General features: G+C 45.5%; 1 protein-coding gene across 6 annotated transcripts in view; it reads left to right on the forward strand.

The window, feature by feature from the left end:
- The window catches only part of LOC144819223 (uncharacterized), a 278,149-nt gene that overhangs the window by 239,784 nt on the left and 21,985 nt on the right, over positions 1 to 16,380 (forward strand). For all 6 annotated transcript variants that reach the window (XM_078677218.1, XM_078677195.1, XM_078677204.1 and 3 more), the window contains one exon: positions 2,812 to 2,871. In XM_078677218.1, the coding sequence (XP_078533344.1) occupies positions 2,812 to 2,871 (60 nt within the window). The remainder of the gene's footprint in view (positions 1 to 2,811; positions 2,872 to 16,380) is intronic.

Below are 16,380 nucleotides of genomic sequence, written 5' to 3' on the forward strand. Positions count from 1 at the left end.
AAACCCCTAACAACATTATTTAAAGACAACATTGAAATGATATACTCAAAAATACAAACACCAAACATTTTAAAAATCCTATATGTTATATTTATTCAATCAAAATGAATTAAGTATAACATTTAAATTGATAAATATATTCTTAAATAATGTATAAATAGTATTACATTTTAGTGGTGTATATTTAGTCAAATAACTGATGCAGGCATGCTGCTAGAGCTTACAGTATGGCATTCCATAAGTCTCATAAGCTACATGTAAACATATTGTCATAGACAACATTTTAAAACATGAATGTACATCATACACTGCATCAATTCCAGACAGGCATGCATCCAAAATTTAAACACATCAATTTCATCTGTGACAATGTATCAGTCTAGTGTGAAATGGAGGTACCCAATATGGGTATGCAAATGTGAATATTCCTGATACTGGTTATCATTATTGATTTTTAACAAATTAACTACAATAGGCCTAGTGTTCAATCTACCCTGCATATGTCTTTAAATAATCATGCGTGTATAACAGTGTAAAGTGACCATCAGATCTCTGTCAAGGAATCAACAGTGGCTCAACAGCTAAGTAGATCATGGGGGACGCGTTAGTGGGTACTGGTCAAACTATATTGTGTGCAAAAAGTCATTAAAAAGTAGCCATAATATTAAGTTCAGAATATTTATTGAGACCATTCCTTACAGTTTGTAGGTGATTAATCCACCAATATATTTAGATGGAATTCAAACAGATTGCCACCCCTAATGGCAGGTCTTACTATTTCTATAACATGTCAATCTAAGCCATCTGTGGTTTGCGTGTGGGTTAGATAGTGTTCAACCAGTGGGGCATTAGATGCGGCACAGAAAATTCTGCTGCAATTTTGAAAAATCCTTTGTTTAATCATATGCCACTGTTGTGTACTTGACTTTCTGACACATCATGAGTGATGTCTAAAGATGATTATTATGGCACTTACATTCTTTGACATTATATAAACATCTTTACAGGAAACACAATGCAATGGGATTCTGTGCATCCTTGTACACTGAATCAGAAGTATTTATTTAATATACTGGTACTTCTAAATGTTGCAAAAAAGTGGAATCGATGGTGGAGGCTCTATGATATCTTCAATAGACAATTATTTCTCACTAGAACCACAGTAGTTACTTAAAGAAAAAACAAATATAACTAACTACTTTTGTCTCATTGAAAGCAACAACTATTATTGCTTTTATGTCAGTATGTGTTCTTTTGCAGGTCACTTTCTCAAACAAAGGAAACTAAATAAGGGAAATATCCACCTTCTTTTTCTAAATATGTTTTTTTTAATGACAACAAGTAATTTAGTCACCCTTGATCATGATCTTTCAGTACAATTAGGTTGACTTCCACCTCAATGATTACCCCATATGAAATGTTACTTACATGAATTAGTTTAAGGTAGCAGACTTTCCACTTTGCCCTTCACCAATCATCTCATAGTTTGGCCGCCATACTTCTAAGAGTAGTCCCTCCTTTGTGTCAGTGCCCCAGTCACTGGGAGGATGAATACCATCCCCCCCATCACAAATCCCCACAGCCTTGGGAAAATTAGGCTGACACACATGGTAAAGACTATGAGCCTAGTTACGACTTTGGCAGGCCACACCACCATCACCCTCCCACACCGTCAAAACTGTACTGACACCACCTTCCAGATTAGGAGTTTTCTCCTGGTCTGGCAGGCAGTGCTTTGGTGGCCCCAGGCGGTGAGCATGAGAAAGACATGCAATGGGAATGCCAAAGCAAGTTTCAACACGGCATGGACTGTTAAGTCCATGCCGTGCAGAAACTGAGCATGCATGAAGACAGGCGGGCACATCATGTGACCCCATGCATATATCCCCATGGCCCTGAGGCACCAGGGGGCCCTGTAGGTCCCATTAGTTTACTCACTGCCACTGTTTTCAAGGTGGCCTCTCCTATATGAAAAACTGTGGTGATGAGGAAACTCAGAATTTATTTGGCGGTGCAACAGCTGCACCACCAGCATCTTATGGCCTCTGACTGCTGTGCCACCACCATGAGGTCAAGGATCCAGGCGGTATCAGTAGTCCTGCGGCGGTCCCACCGCTGTATTCGAATTACGACGGGTGGACCCCAGTCTGGTATTCCAGGGACCGCCACAACTCATAATCGGCCCCAGGTTCACCCACCACTGTCGTATTCCTTGCTGCCCACTGGCTCGACATCCAAAATGCAACAAAAGACCCACAACCACCCACACAGACTTGCACAGGGCATATATAAGCTCATGCTGGTGTTTATGCTTGTCATGAGATATGCAGGCGTCTACATCTCAATGATTATTATGGCATACCTTAATTTGTGCTTCAACATCTGTCCACTAGGTTGCTTGCATGAGTTAACAACTTACATCTTTAACAGCACTCAAGATCATAATTACATTAATCCAGCCAAATGCTCCAAATCTACTCTGGGGTAAGGTATCAACTCACCTACCAGTCAGAGTGGCAATAGTGGTGTACAGAATTGCTTCTAGTTGCTATTCGCTGTTATGTTGTTCTGCTTTCTGCTTAGAGTAGGGTTCCTCCTCTTCTCTCAAATGAAGCCAGGTCAGACCAAGATAAATATAAAAGCTATTAAATAATTTGTTACACTGATTATAGCTCTGTTGTTATGAGGATTTACTTCCTTATGACTATATAATATGAGAGGTTATTTCTGCCACAACACCCTATCTTACATATTGTACCAAAAGCTGTGTCTAGCAATTTGAATACATCAATAGTCTATATTGCCTTTCAGATACTCTTGATGTGCCATCAACAACAGCTGCAATTGGAAACCAATATAAAGGGGTGTTAGGTAGGTTAAATGCTGTTAATTTATGTGCCATAATTTTGTGTTGCATTACATTTAATAGATATATTTTGCTTTTGTATTTTACTTTTATCGATAGAATTGCATTAAAAGCCTTGTATAAAGTGCCCAATTTCTAAAACTAAAATATGTACAGGAACCCAAAGTTTTTCTTCTGAACCTCCTGCCAGCATTGCCAAATGATGGGGTTGCCAAATACCAATGAAAATCAACTCCGCCTCATGCCTCTTTTTTCCACCACCATACACTCCATGTCTCTTTAGTGCATTCTTGCAGGTTATTTCTCATCCTTGCTTTCTCCTTTTGACACTGTTTTCCCATCTCCTCTTTTACGTTTTACCCTTTTCTGACATTCGATCTCTTACCTTGATTCAATGTCTGTAGATGAAATAAGTCCTGTTCCCCAAAAAATGAGTGCTAGTGCTCACCACCTGGAACCAACCGGACAAATTAAGCACTGCCCACCCAATGAGGAAGTATGCTTGAAAAACATGGGACTATGGTTGCAGTCGTCAAGATACAGCAGGCCCGACCAGTAGCCAGATATGCCAACTCTTCTATGGTCCACATGATCAGTCCACATGATTAATTAGCTGAGAGCTTATTTCAAGAATGCAAAACAATTTTGGGAAAACACAAACCAAAATAGAACCTTCACATAAGAACATATACCATTATAAACAACAACAAAACTAACAGCAGGCTTTCAAATGTATACACCAAAGCACATTTACTCTAATTTTATTACATAGGATGACCAGGGAAACGACTTTTGATTTCTGGGCCGTGTTTTTAAAAGCAGTGGCACTACGGTACTATTTACAGGCCATTTTCTCCATTTACCTAAATAAGCCATACACCTACACCCTGATGATTCATGAAGGTACTACCAAAAACATAAATTGCCCCAAACAACACTCATGAATCTACCCTGTAAGAGTCATAAAAGTGGCACCAGATGAATTGTATGGTTGGCACTATATCAGCAATTGTCCTTGTAATACCTGGGAGCCTGCAATCTGTTTATAAAAGCCTGTCCCCAATTTCCTTATTAAGTCGAGTAGTCACTTGTAATATTGAAATTACGTAGCTGCTCAACTGTGCTAAGTTATTACAGTGATTTTGTACACTCCATCGCGAAACCTTCGCTCTGCTGGTCAAAATTTGGCTCTTGTTCCACGATTCCAAAAATGTAGATTAGGGGGCCGCTCGTTTATGGTGATGGCCGCCAAATTGTGGAATACCCTCCCTGTCCACATTCGCTCTCTGGAAACTCTCCTTGCTTTTAGGAAGGCTGTTAAGACGCATCTTTTCCCCTTGCCGTATTAGCTGTGTCTCTGTTGGTTTGTTGGTTATGTTACTTTCTCAGGTATAGCGCCGGGACGCCCCTTAGCTGGGGCAGCTGTGCGCTTAAGAAATTTCAGTTAACATAACATAACAGTTGAGTCGTGATGTCAAAATGCCTGCTGACGTTCCCAGTAGCTAAGGTGAAAGGCAGGTCACAGAGTATAATTACAGTTCAGGTTTAAAAACAAAGTCCAATTTATATAAACCTATTTTAATATCTTTTTGCAACAAATCACTAACTGTTTGTTGCTTTTGAAGTGTTTCATTTTGCACTGCAGGTTCTCTGTTTATCCTTCCTGTCTACAAACATCCTATCTCTTTCATATGAAAGAACAACACACCTATAATTTAACCCCTTTGGTGCATCGGACGGCTGGGTGCCGTCTCACGCACCAGTGCTCATGTGCGTAGGATCGCCCCCGGTCGTCCTCGTACATGGCATTTGAAATGCCTCTGGTGCGGGCCCCAGAGGGATTCCCCCCCCCCCCAACAGCCTTGGGAGCTGGGTCTGAGCTTCCCCAGCTCCCTAGCTGTTTGTATGGTTTCCCTGAAATGACGATCAGCGCGCACGTCGCGCTGACGTCATTTCGGTGAAACCAAAACTGAAATGAGCCGCTTTCTACGTGCTTAGGGGGCTATCTCAGCCCCCTGAGCATATAGAAAGTCAGAAGAGGTATCGTTGTAAAGGGGAGAATCCCTCCTTTATGATGGTAGCCCTCCCTAGTGGATCCCTGCTTGGGATCCACTCACTAGGCACCAGGGAGGGGGGAGCGGCCCCTTGGGTGAGGGCCGTTGCTCCCCATATTAATTTGGGTGCCAACAGTCTTTCTGCCCCCCTGGGGGCAGATCGGGGCAGGAGCCCCCAAACTGCCTCGCTGGGGGGGGCAGAAAGCTCACTAGAAACAAGGGATTTTTTTTTAATTTTCCCCGCCGCAAGATTACAGTCTTTATACCCCCCCCCGGGCGGCAGATGGGGACAGAAAGCCCACTAGAAACCAGGTTTTTTCCCCTGTTGAATTTAAGGGTGGGGGCTGCCCCAGATGGGCATACCAATGACCCCACCCCTCCTCCCCCCAAAAGAATTCCAGTCTTTCTGACACTCTGGGGGGGTAGATGGGTGCAGTAGCCCCCAATCTGGCCCCCGGGGGGCTGAAAGCCCACTAGATACTAGGGATTTTACTTTCACTGCAATTAGGGCTGGGGACTGCCCAAGATGGTCATGCCAATGCACCCCCGCACAATTACAGCCTTCTGCCCCCCAGGGGGCAGATGGAGGCAGCAGTCCAAAATCTGCCTCCCGGAGGGGGTAGAAAGCCCACAAGACGCCAGGGATTTTTTTTTCATTTAGAGTTAGGGGCTGCCCAAAATGGGCATGCCAATGCCCCCCCAAAATCCCACAGTCTTTATGCCCCCCTGGAGGCAGATGGGGAATATAACCCCTGATCTGCCCATGGGGGTCCGAAAGCCCACTTGGCCCCAGGTATTGGGGTTTTTTATATATAGAGGTGGGGCTGCCCAAAATGGTCATGCCAATGCCTCCAGCCCCCAAAAAGAAATTGCCACAGCCTTTCTGCCCTCCCCCGGGAGGCAGATGGGGGCAATAGTCCCTAATCTGCCCACTGGGGGCAGAAAGCCCACTAGGAGCAAGGGATTTTCTTGTTTTATTTATACGTAGGAGTGCTTGGCTGGCGGTGCGTGTGGATGGCGCTCGGCTGGTTGTGTGTGTGTATGGTTGTGTGCGTGTACTGACTCTTGGCTAGTTGTGTGGCTTGCATTGATCCCCCCTGTGTTTTCTTACCCAGCATCCCCCGCAAACATCCAATCAATTTACAAAGTCATATTTGCCTGACATTTCTGTGTGGGTGAGTTGTAGGATCACCGTGCAGGCACAAATTTCCTACAGCCCACAATGCCCATGGTCTCCCGAGAAAAATGACACCTCACTTGTGTGGATTCCAAAAGTAGTGTCAGCCGAGAAACGTACGGGTGGGCCAAGTACCCGCGACAGGCAAGGGCCCAAAACATGTGGAGACATCAAAATCCCCTATCACAAAATGACCTGGTTTTGCTAGGGGGGTCACCTGGGTTTTTGGCCCCGAGCTCGGCGGCCATCTAGGAAAACCTACCAAACCCATACATTTCTAAAAGCTAGACACCCGGGGAGTCCAGGGATGTAGGACTTGCATGGACCCCCAAAGTTTTCCTACTCAGAAACCCCTGCAAACCTTAAATTTAGCGGAAAAATCACTTTTTCTCAAATTTCTTTGTGGGGAAGTTGTTGGATCACTGGGCTGACACAAATTTCCTACCACCCAGCGTTCCCCCAGGTCTCCCGCTAAAAATGATACCTCACTTGTGCAGGTTGCCCAAGTATGCGTGTCAGGCAAGGGCCCAAAACATATTGAGGAGACCTCGAAATGACATATCACAAAACGACCTGGTTTTGCAAGTGGGGGTCACCTGGGTTTTTGGTCCTAGGCTCGGCGGACGTCTAGGGAAACCTACCAAACTCACAGATTTCTGAAAACTAGACATGCAGAAGAGTGCAGGGAGGTATAGCTTGCGTGGTTGCGTGGACCCACCAAGGTTTTCCTACCCAGAATCCGCTGCAAACCTCACATTTAGCAGAAAAAAGCATATTTCCCGCAAATTCTGTGTGGGAAAGTTGTGGGATCACCGGGCTGACACAAATTTCCTACCACCCAGCGTTCCCCCAGGTCTCCCGATAAAAATTGTACCTCGCTCACATGGGTGGGCCAAACACCTGCGACAGGCAAGGGCCCAAAATGTTTGTGGAGAAGTCAAAATTACCTATCACAAAACGACCTGGTTTTGCAAGGGGGGACACCTGGGTTTTTGGCCTCGGGCTCATTGGCATCTAGGGAAACGTACTAAACTCACACATTTCTGAAAACTAGACACACAGGGGAGTCCAGGGAGGTTGGCTGGCATGGACCCACCAAGGTTTTCTTACCCAGCATCCCCTGCAAACCTAAAATGTAGTTAAAAAAAGCAAATTTTTCTAAACTTTTTGTGGTGTGGGAAAGTTGTGGGATCAATAGGCTGACACAAATTTTCCTCCACACAGCATTGCCCGAGGTCTACCGATAAAAAAGGTACCTCACTCGCATGGGTGGGCCAAGTGCCCGTGACAAGCAAAGGCCCAAAACGTATTGTGGAGACATCAAAATGACCTATCACAAAACAACCTGGTTTTGCAAGGGGGTACCTGGGTTTTTAGCCCCGGGCTCGGCAGCCATCTAGGAAAACCTACCAAACCCACATATTTCTGAAAACTACACATGCAAGGGAGTCCAGGGAGGTATGGCTTGCATGGACCCACCAAGGTTTTCCTACCCAGAATCCGTTGCAAACCGCATATTTAGCTGAAAAAAGCAAATTGCTCTCAAATTTCTGTGTGGGAAAGTTGTGCAATGACCGGGCTGACACAAATTTTTGACCACCCAGCGTTCCCCCGGGTCTCCCGATAAAAATAGTACCTCACTCGCATGGGTGGACCAAGTACTCGCGACAGGCAAGGGCTCAAAACAAACTGTGGTGACATCAAAATTACCTATCACAAAACGACCTGGTTTTGCAAGGGGGGGTCACCTGGGTTTTTGTCCCCCGGCTCGGCGGCCATATAGGGAAACCTACCAAATCCACACATTTCTGAAAACGAGACACCCTGGGGAGTCCTGGGAGGTATTGCTTGCGTGGACCCACCAATGTTTGTCTACCCAGAATCACCTGCAAACTTCAAATTTAGCTGAAAAATCTCTTTTGTCTCAAATTTCTGTGTGGAACAGTTGTGGGATCACTGGGCTGACACAAATTTCCCTCCACCCAGCGTTCCCCCAGGACTCCCGATAAAAATGGTATCTCACTCGCATGGGTGGGCCAAATACCTGTGACAAGCAAGGGCCCAATACGTATTGTGGTGACATCAAAATGACTTATCACAAAACGACCTTTATTTGCAAGGGGGGGTCACCTGGGTTTTTGGCCCCGGGCTCGGCGGCCATCTAGGGAAACCTACCAAACCCACACATTTCTTAAAACTAGACACCCGGCAAAGTTCAGGGAGGTATAGCTTGCATGAACCCCCGACGTTTTCCTACCCAGAAACCCCTGCAAACCTCATATTTGTCCTTCATGGCAGGTTACACCAGTATTGCATTGTTATTCCAAAACTGAAGAATCCATTGCACCAGATGCTTCTGCCATAGCAACCACCAGTGTAGGATTTCACAGTAAATAGTTATTGCTTTGTTTTTCAGGCATGCTATGTCTTCGTTTCTGTTATGTTTCTGAACTAGCATTCAAGTCTGTTGATCTAGGAGTTTGTTTTCCTGAAAATCCACCTTTGTGAATCTTAAGACACCTCTTTTATAATTCAACTTTGTCATGTTCTGCTCCTCATCTTACATTTCAGTTCTGCATTCATTCTTTTTGACTCCTCTCTTTAGACTTTTAGTCGGCGCTGTCTCTCCTTTTATGTTCCCTTTACATGCCCTATAACAGGTTATCCTCAAAGCTTCTCAGTCTGGGACTGTATCACCAGGTTTTCTATCTAAGCCTGAGCCTATAGCTTTCCTTTCTCATCTCTCCTCACATGGGGGCATATTTACAAACCCCTATCGCCGCGGAAACGTCACTTTTTATTTACAATGGTGGCATAAATAGGAGGCAGAAACTAAATTAAAGACCAAGGAAAACCTGGTCCTAACATGGCGAAATGAGGATAAATGCTTTATTTCTCCTCATATTTGCTGTTTGTATGTGTGCTGCATTGTGCAGCACACATAGAAACAGCAAATTGCCACAAATTATTATTTATGTGCAGGAAGGTGCCCCTTTCTGCACATAAATAATCATTCCCACAACACAGGCACTCTGGCACTATTGTGCAAGGGTGCCTGCGTTGGAGGTAGGCAGCTGAATTTAGTGCCAGTGCAGGGAGAAATGCAGGGTTGTGTGTATTGTTGTAAATATGGCGCATCCCTGCATTTCTAAAGTGATGAAGCAGCGTTAGCAATTTTGGAGCTAACCCACACTCTGCCACTTTCTTGTACATATGCCCCATGGTATTAAATCTCATATTTGGGTCTATCGTGCTAGATATCATCTTCAGGGTTTCTATATTCTGTAACCCATTTGTGTTTTCTAGCTCAGATCACACTTGTAGGTCGTCCATCTAAGTAAGCCATTTCAAGTTCTCTTATGAATTTGTACCAGAACATTATTTATCTTAATGCCCCAGTCAATGAGGGAGGCCTTAATAGTCACCTAATTAAAGCCAGGGAAGCCCCCTGACGAATGCTCGCCCTATAGGCCGTTATCATTCCTTAAAGTTGACACCAACATTTTTGCCAAAGTTCTCGCGAACAAGCTGGCCGCATTGATCCTGGTTTTGTTGGGACCAGAGCAAGCAGGGTTTGTTCCGGGTCGCAGCCTGGCATATAACTTGAGAACAGTGTTTGGCACTATCCAGCATGTTAGGCCCGAGATTAAGGCAGCGGAGGTCTTCTTGAATGCCGAGAAGGCATTCGATTCAGTTGAATGGGCCTTCATGATGCAGGTATTACGTCGAATGGGAGTGGGGAAGATTTTTCTTAAATTGGTGTCAATTCTCTATAATAAACCAGTAACCAGAGTACAAGCAGCGGATTTGGCAGCGGATTTGGTCACATCACCTTTTCAAATATCAAGGGGCACGCGGCAGTCCTGCCCTGTGTCCCCGCTTTTGAGTGCAATTGTCGTGCAATTGTCGTGGAGTCATTGGCATGTGCATTACGTGAATACCATGGGCACAGAGGGATTCGCTTCCCGAATTACAATCTTTAACAGCCTGATTCATCATTCTCCCGTTTTGCGAGCCCCTAATAGCGAATTATAACGAATCGCTATTAAGGACTTGCAAAACGGGATTCATGTAGAATTGCATAAAGAAATGCGATTCCTACACATTCCTTATTTGCGATTAGCAAATTGCTAATCGCAAATAAGGAATACTCCCCATTCATTCCTATGGGCCAAAAGGCCCATAGGAATGAATAGGGAGTATTCCTTATTTGCGATTAGCAATTTGCTAATCGCAAATTAGATAGCGATTTAAAGGGTGCCAGGGGTGTCCAACGGACACCCTGTAGCACCCCTTAAATGCAAATTGAAACAGGTGTTGCGCACACACATGTCCAAAGGACATGTGTGTGTGCAACATGCAACTTAGAAAAATGCTTTTAAAAGCATTTTTCTAAGTTTTCGCTATTTACCACGAGGTTTGACCTCGCGGTAAATAGCAGGCCGAAATTGCGAATTCGCAATTTTTAAATGGATGATGAATTGCATTTAAGGAATCTCAAATAGAGATTCCTTAAATGTAATTCCTCGCAAAATAGCGAAATCGCTATTACCGATTTTTGCATTTGGGATGATGAATCCCAAATGCAAAAATAGCGCTCGCAAAGGGCCAGATTCTCAGAATCTGGCCCTTTGCGAGCCGATTTCGGTTTGATGAATCAGGCTGATAGTGTCTGCGTATGCGTATAATACACTGTTATATGTTAGAAAGCCGGGGCACAACCTAACCCCGATGATTAATGAGGTGCCGAGGTTTGGGGGGTCTACGGTCGGGTCTACGGTCTTTGTATTCACTTGACTAAGTCTACTGTATTTCTGTTGACTACGGCCACGACTCCGGTTGCACTGGATTTCCCTTTGCAGTGGTATATTGACCTGGTGCACTATCTGGGGATACAGATCCATGCATACTCAGTATTATGTGATCAGTGAAAACAATGGTAGGGCTGCTGTCAGGCTGGAAGAAGACATTGACCGATGGGTTTGTATGCCTTGTCCCTAATGGGTCGCATATCCCTGATGAAGAATGGGGTTCTGCCTAGGTTTCTATTCCTCTATCTACATATTCCTATGGTTCTTCCGAATCACACATTACAGAAGTTACGATCTCTAATGGTGAAATTGCCATGGGCGGGTAAGCAGTCACCTGTTAAATGGGAAATTTTAACTCTTCCATATTCTATGGGAGGACTGGGAGCGCCGAACTTAGAATTGTATTATAGAGTAGCTCAATGCTCACACACTTTTTATTGGATACATGGCCTGCAGAGTCTTCCTTATAAACAGATTGAACAAGAAGCGGTCGAGCCGGACCCTCTCCCTCAGCAACTGTTTTGTAATCTTGTTAGACGAAATGGAGTACTAGACTCAGTTAATTCGACAGTGCAGGTGTATTCAATTGAATGTATGACATTAAGCATTCCCACTGCTCCCTCCTCCTGTATAGTATTGCTCAGTCCTAAGGTATGCTTTGTTATGTCTTGACACTACCCCTCCGGTATCCACATCCACATCCACATCAAGCATTGAGTGTTGTACATTGAACGTTGCGGAGCCAAGGAGCGGAGGAGCGGAGGAGCTTATTAATCTGCCGTCTGGCTGGTGTGCGACCGGCACCCACTCCTGGAGGTTTTCCCAGCGTCTTCTGCGGTGCCGAGGAGCGGAGGAGCTTTGATCTGCCACCTGGCTGTTGTGCGACCGGCTCCAGCTCCCGCTCCTGGAGGTTTTCCCAGCATCTTCTGCAGAGCCGAGGAGCGAAGGAGCTTTGATCTGCCACCTGGCTGTTGTGCGACTTGCTCCCTCTCCTGGAGGTTTTCCCAGCATCTTCAGCGTCCTGTCAAATTGGCACCTCGCGTTTCTGACTCCTGCGATTTATCCAGCTGCAGGAGCGGCGGCTGCTACCGGTGCCGCGGGGCTGAGGTACTGCGGTGCTGCTGGTGCGGCGGCTGCCGCAGCTGCTGCGGGGGTCGGACCGCTGCGGATCTGTGGACGACTGAGTGCAGCAGAGAGCCCAGAAGTGAGTAGTGAGTAGTGAGTTTCAAGAGGCGAGTGGCGACCGGCGAGCGGCAGTTGAGGTCGATTGGTTAGTAAACAGCGAAGCCACGGAGCCGTGGAGACACAGCCACAGCCACAGTAATCCTAAAAAAAGTCAGCAAAGGAGCAAGTGTCTAGTGACTTCAACCTTCTTTTTTTTTTTTTTTTTGTAAAACCTTTATTGACGTAAAAGTATACACCGCTATTCAGCCGAACATCCCGGGGGCACGGCAGCACGTAAAAACATAATATTATGGCATACATCGATCATATTTCCGGATGAGTGAGGTTTAATTTTATGTTAAGCAGGATGACACTAAGAACGCAATAAGCTCCAATATAATATAAAGTAATATGGGGACCAGGTGCCGAACCGTAAGCTATAACTACAGAATGGGCGGGCCAAACAAGAATTCTTGCAGGATCAGGACGATAACAAAGAAGGCATGGGTACTGTGTCAAAAAGTCAGGATATACATGCATACAATTACTATGTGTACCGATTAGACGCCCGCCCAGGTCTACCCACAATGCAACAACAGCTCAGGCACAAAGTACGACAAATCAATGAAAGCTCAGAAATCAACACAATAAACCGATCCCCAATACAGAAAAAGGGAAAAGTAAAATGAAAACCAAAAAAGCGAGGAAAAAGGGCCAAAGAAACAAAAAAGGGAAAAATAAAACCCCTCCCCCAACCCCCCACCCTGCACCCCTGCAAATGGCTACGGCCTACCCCCCATAGCAGCGTGCCTGTCGCCCAGTACCTAAACCCGAAATATAGAAGAAAGAAGAAATATGGAAGGGAGAAGAAATAAAAAGAAAAGAAATGGGGGGTCCCCAGTACAGGCCCCCGCCCCCCCCCCGCCGCGCAGCAAGTCAAACATCCCGATGCCGCTCCCAAATTTTCAAAGGCGACAACCCAAAAACAGGATAGTAGTCACCACTCCAACTCCACAAAGCACTTAATTAAAACGAGAGCCCCCCGTGCAGCAACCCACAGAAACAGATGGCCATCATTCAACCCCGACCTACCCAGTCATAACATAGTCACATCGCAGTCCGTTTAGTGTAGGGTCAGACAAGCAAAATACCAAAAATAATGCAGGCAAGTAAGTCCGGAAGAAGGTAGAGAATCTTGCAGTATACCAGGACGCGACACATTTGAAAGCCAGCCATAGCCCATCCGACAGCTTTAGATCAAACAAACAAAGTCCAGTGCAAAAAGGTTAGTCATTGTGTTGCAAGAGGAGGTGTCGATGGGACGGCCATGTTGGAACAGACAGGGAGACTTCCAAAATACGAACTCTCGCTTCTCAGCCACAGGTAGAGTCATAATACCACCTCCACAACATTGTCCCCACCGATACCTGCAGAGGGAATAACACCAGCGAAGTCTCCAAGGATAAGACCGGCATCGGTTTTTCCTCCATTCCAGACGTACCAAGATGCGATCACGATGGCCATGCAATCTGAGCCGTGAACTACCGGCACACAGGGGGGGGGGGGGCCTCCGATCTCCAATCTCCGATCTTCAGCGTGCGCCACTACAACAACGGGCAAGGAACGGCTCGGTGACGGCACCCGCACAGACCGGGACCCTCAGCATAAGTGCCGCCTAAATCCACACCAAAGCAGCCAGTCCGAGACACAAAGAAAAAGAAGGGGTGGGTCTCGATACCAACTCCACCATGTTGCTCACTGTGTGGGTGTGATCTCCGTCTCCCCATAAAAGGTTACATATTCGCCCCCCGGCTCTCAAAGGTGCCGCCAAAACTGATGCGGATCAATGGGTTCCAATCTCCTAGAGTGCGGGAGACAATCAATTGCGCGCCAGTTCCACAAAGCCATGTTAGGGTAACAAAGAGCGGCAGCATGTAGTCCAGATCCACAAGGCAGCAATCGAGGGGGGGGGCATGTCAGGCATGGATTGAAGGCAGAACGCGGAGACACACCAGGCTCGACAGAGCAGATGCCGAGCGCCTATTCAGAGGTGGGTGGAGCTACATAATGGTGGACCGGCGCATTCCAGGTCCGTGCGGCCGCCGTCGTTCCAGTCGCGGCCGGCAGCTGCATCACACAGGGTCGCGGCTCCGGGGCTCGAACAGGCCGTAATGCGTAGGAGGGCATTTCTCCGTCCTCAGGACTCGGAAATTGGCGAAGTCCCAAACGGAGAGGCAGCGCCCTCTCCGATGTTCGGAATCCCGGCAGCAGCGCAGAATAGATGGCGGGATCCGGCGGCAGGGGACGAAGGTCGACGGAGCCGGGAGCCCGAGCGACCATCTTGGCCGCCGGCCTGGCTCCGCCCCCTGACTTCAACCTTCTTGAGCACCCACCTACCCCTGTATTGCACTGCATACCTACAGCCCACAACGCTACCCCCAGCCCGGATATTAATCAATCAAATTAATTAATTAATAATCAATCAGCATCACCAGCAGAGCCTGTGCTGTGGTGTGTTTTTGTGGTGTTTTCCTTGAAGGTGTTTGGAGGTGTCTTTTGGGGGTGGGTGGTCGCAATCAGTGGGTATGGGCACCCGCTGTTAATGAGGGTCCTCACTTAGTTTGTGAAGTGAAGTCAGTTACCTTTGGTTACCGTCTGACATTACCGCCACAAACAGTTGCAAAGTCTTTTAATTTGTAGTGTGCTTTATATTATTCAAAACTCCTCTGTCTCTGAGCTCAACCAAAGCACCGGTTGGTCTCTTTACTGGCCTGCTTGATTCTCTAAAATAGGAAAGACATCTTCATCTTATCGAGGGTATATTATGAGGTCGGGAAAGGAGCGGCGACCTTTCCTTCCTATTAAAAGGAAGAAAAAATTACAACAAACATCAATATTAAATACGTTCAAAATAAAACAGGCAGGTGATATACAGTCTCTTAAATCATCTAAGGTCCATATATTTGGGAAACTGGAAAAATCACCATCAAAGTTTGACTTTATGAAAGATCCAACTGGTGCCATGCTAACATTGCTAACCAATGCATGTGGTCTTCAAACTCCAATAAAACCACTGAACAGAACAAATATGTAATCTCCTAAGCCAGGAGTGAGTGACCCAGGCCAGCATGAGATAGATAGGGAAGTTGAGCGAACGACAAATTCAGTTAAGGACCAAGGCAACCGCTGGGGTCAAATAACGGATTTAGAGATGTTAACTATTCCTCTTACTGGTCACTTACAACAAGGGGACCTAAACTGCATGAGTCAAATGATGGGAGATACTCAACAACTACTTCCAACTAGGCAGCCAATGCCAATGCCAATGCCAATAGAAGTGCAAGTAAAAACTAGAAAAGCTAATGGTATAGGGTACCCAACTAATTTGGTCCATAGAAATCAATCCAAGCAAGAAGCATCAAAAGAACTAACTGATGCGATTACAATTATAAGGGAAGCCAATGCCCCACTGAAACCGGATCTTAATCTGTCTATAATAAATAATGCCCAAAAGCTGGACCAGGCAAACTTTAATCAAAATACCAGATCTCAAACTAATATGGATGAATATAACAGCAATCCAGCAACTCTGCAGCGTTGGAGCACTCGTACCAAAAAGATGCTATGAATAGTAGGTCACAATTCATTAATTCATGTGACGGGGGACATGAACTTCAAGGACCACCAAAAGATGGGTATAAGGATCAATCATCTACAATTCCACAGTCCATGTATTCAAGTATCAGGAAGTTGGAACTCAGGAGCAATTTGGGATCTATTCTTTAAAACCTCGTAATTAACTCTGGAAGCTTTAACATATCAGTCCAACAAAATGGAGGTGCAAATAGACCTCTTGAGTGCTATGGCATCCTCTGTAGCCGGAATGGAACAGAAGATAACAACACTAAATAATTTAATAATAAGGGAACAATCCCAACCAATATCTACGTATGCATAGTGTAGTTGTGCCCCACTAATTAACAAACGGGCTACCATTCCCGATGTTTTAAAAACAATAATTGACGATGTAAAAGGGAATTTCTCTAATGTTGGAATTTAAACCAGCAAGATTGACTGCCCCTCTAAAGATACAATGAAACGTAAAGACAATATTGTTGTTAAAGAAAAAATAGTTGGTAAAACGAATGATCAAGAAGTGATAAACCTGTGTTCGAAACAATCAACAACGACAGACGCAGTACCGGAATTCATCTATCCAAAAGACAGAGGAAAAAATAACGGAAAGCGAGAAATAAAGTTTCTAAAAGTATAAAAAATACAATTGCCTTGTATGTAGTGAGACCGAAT

This window comes from Lissotriton helveticus, chromosome 1_1 (genome assembly GCF_964261635.1).
Source record: "Lissotriton helveticus chromosome 1_1, aLisHel1.1, whole genome shotgun sequence".
In the NCBI taxonomy this organism is placed as follows: domain Eukaryota; kingdom Metazoa; phylum Chordata; class Amphibia; order Caudata; family Salamandridae; genus Lissotriton; species Lissotriton helveticus.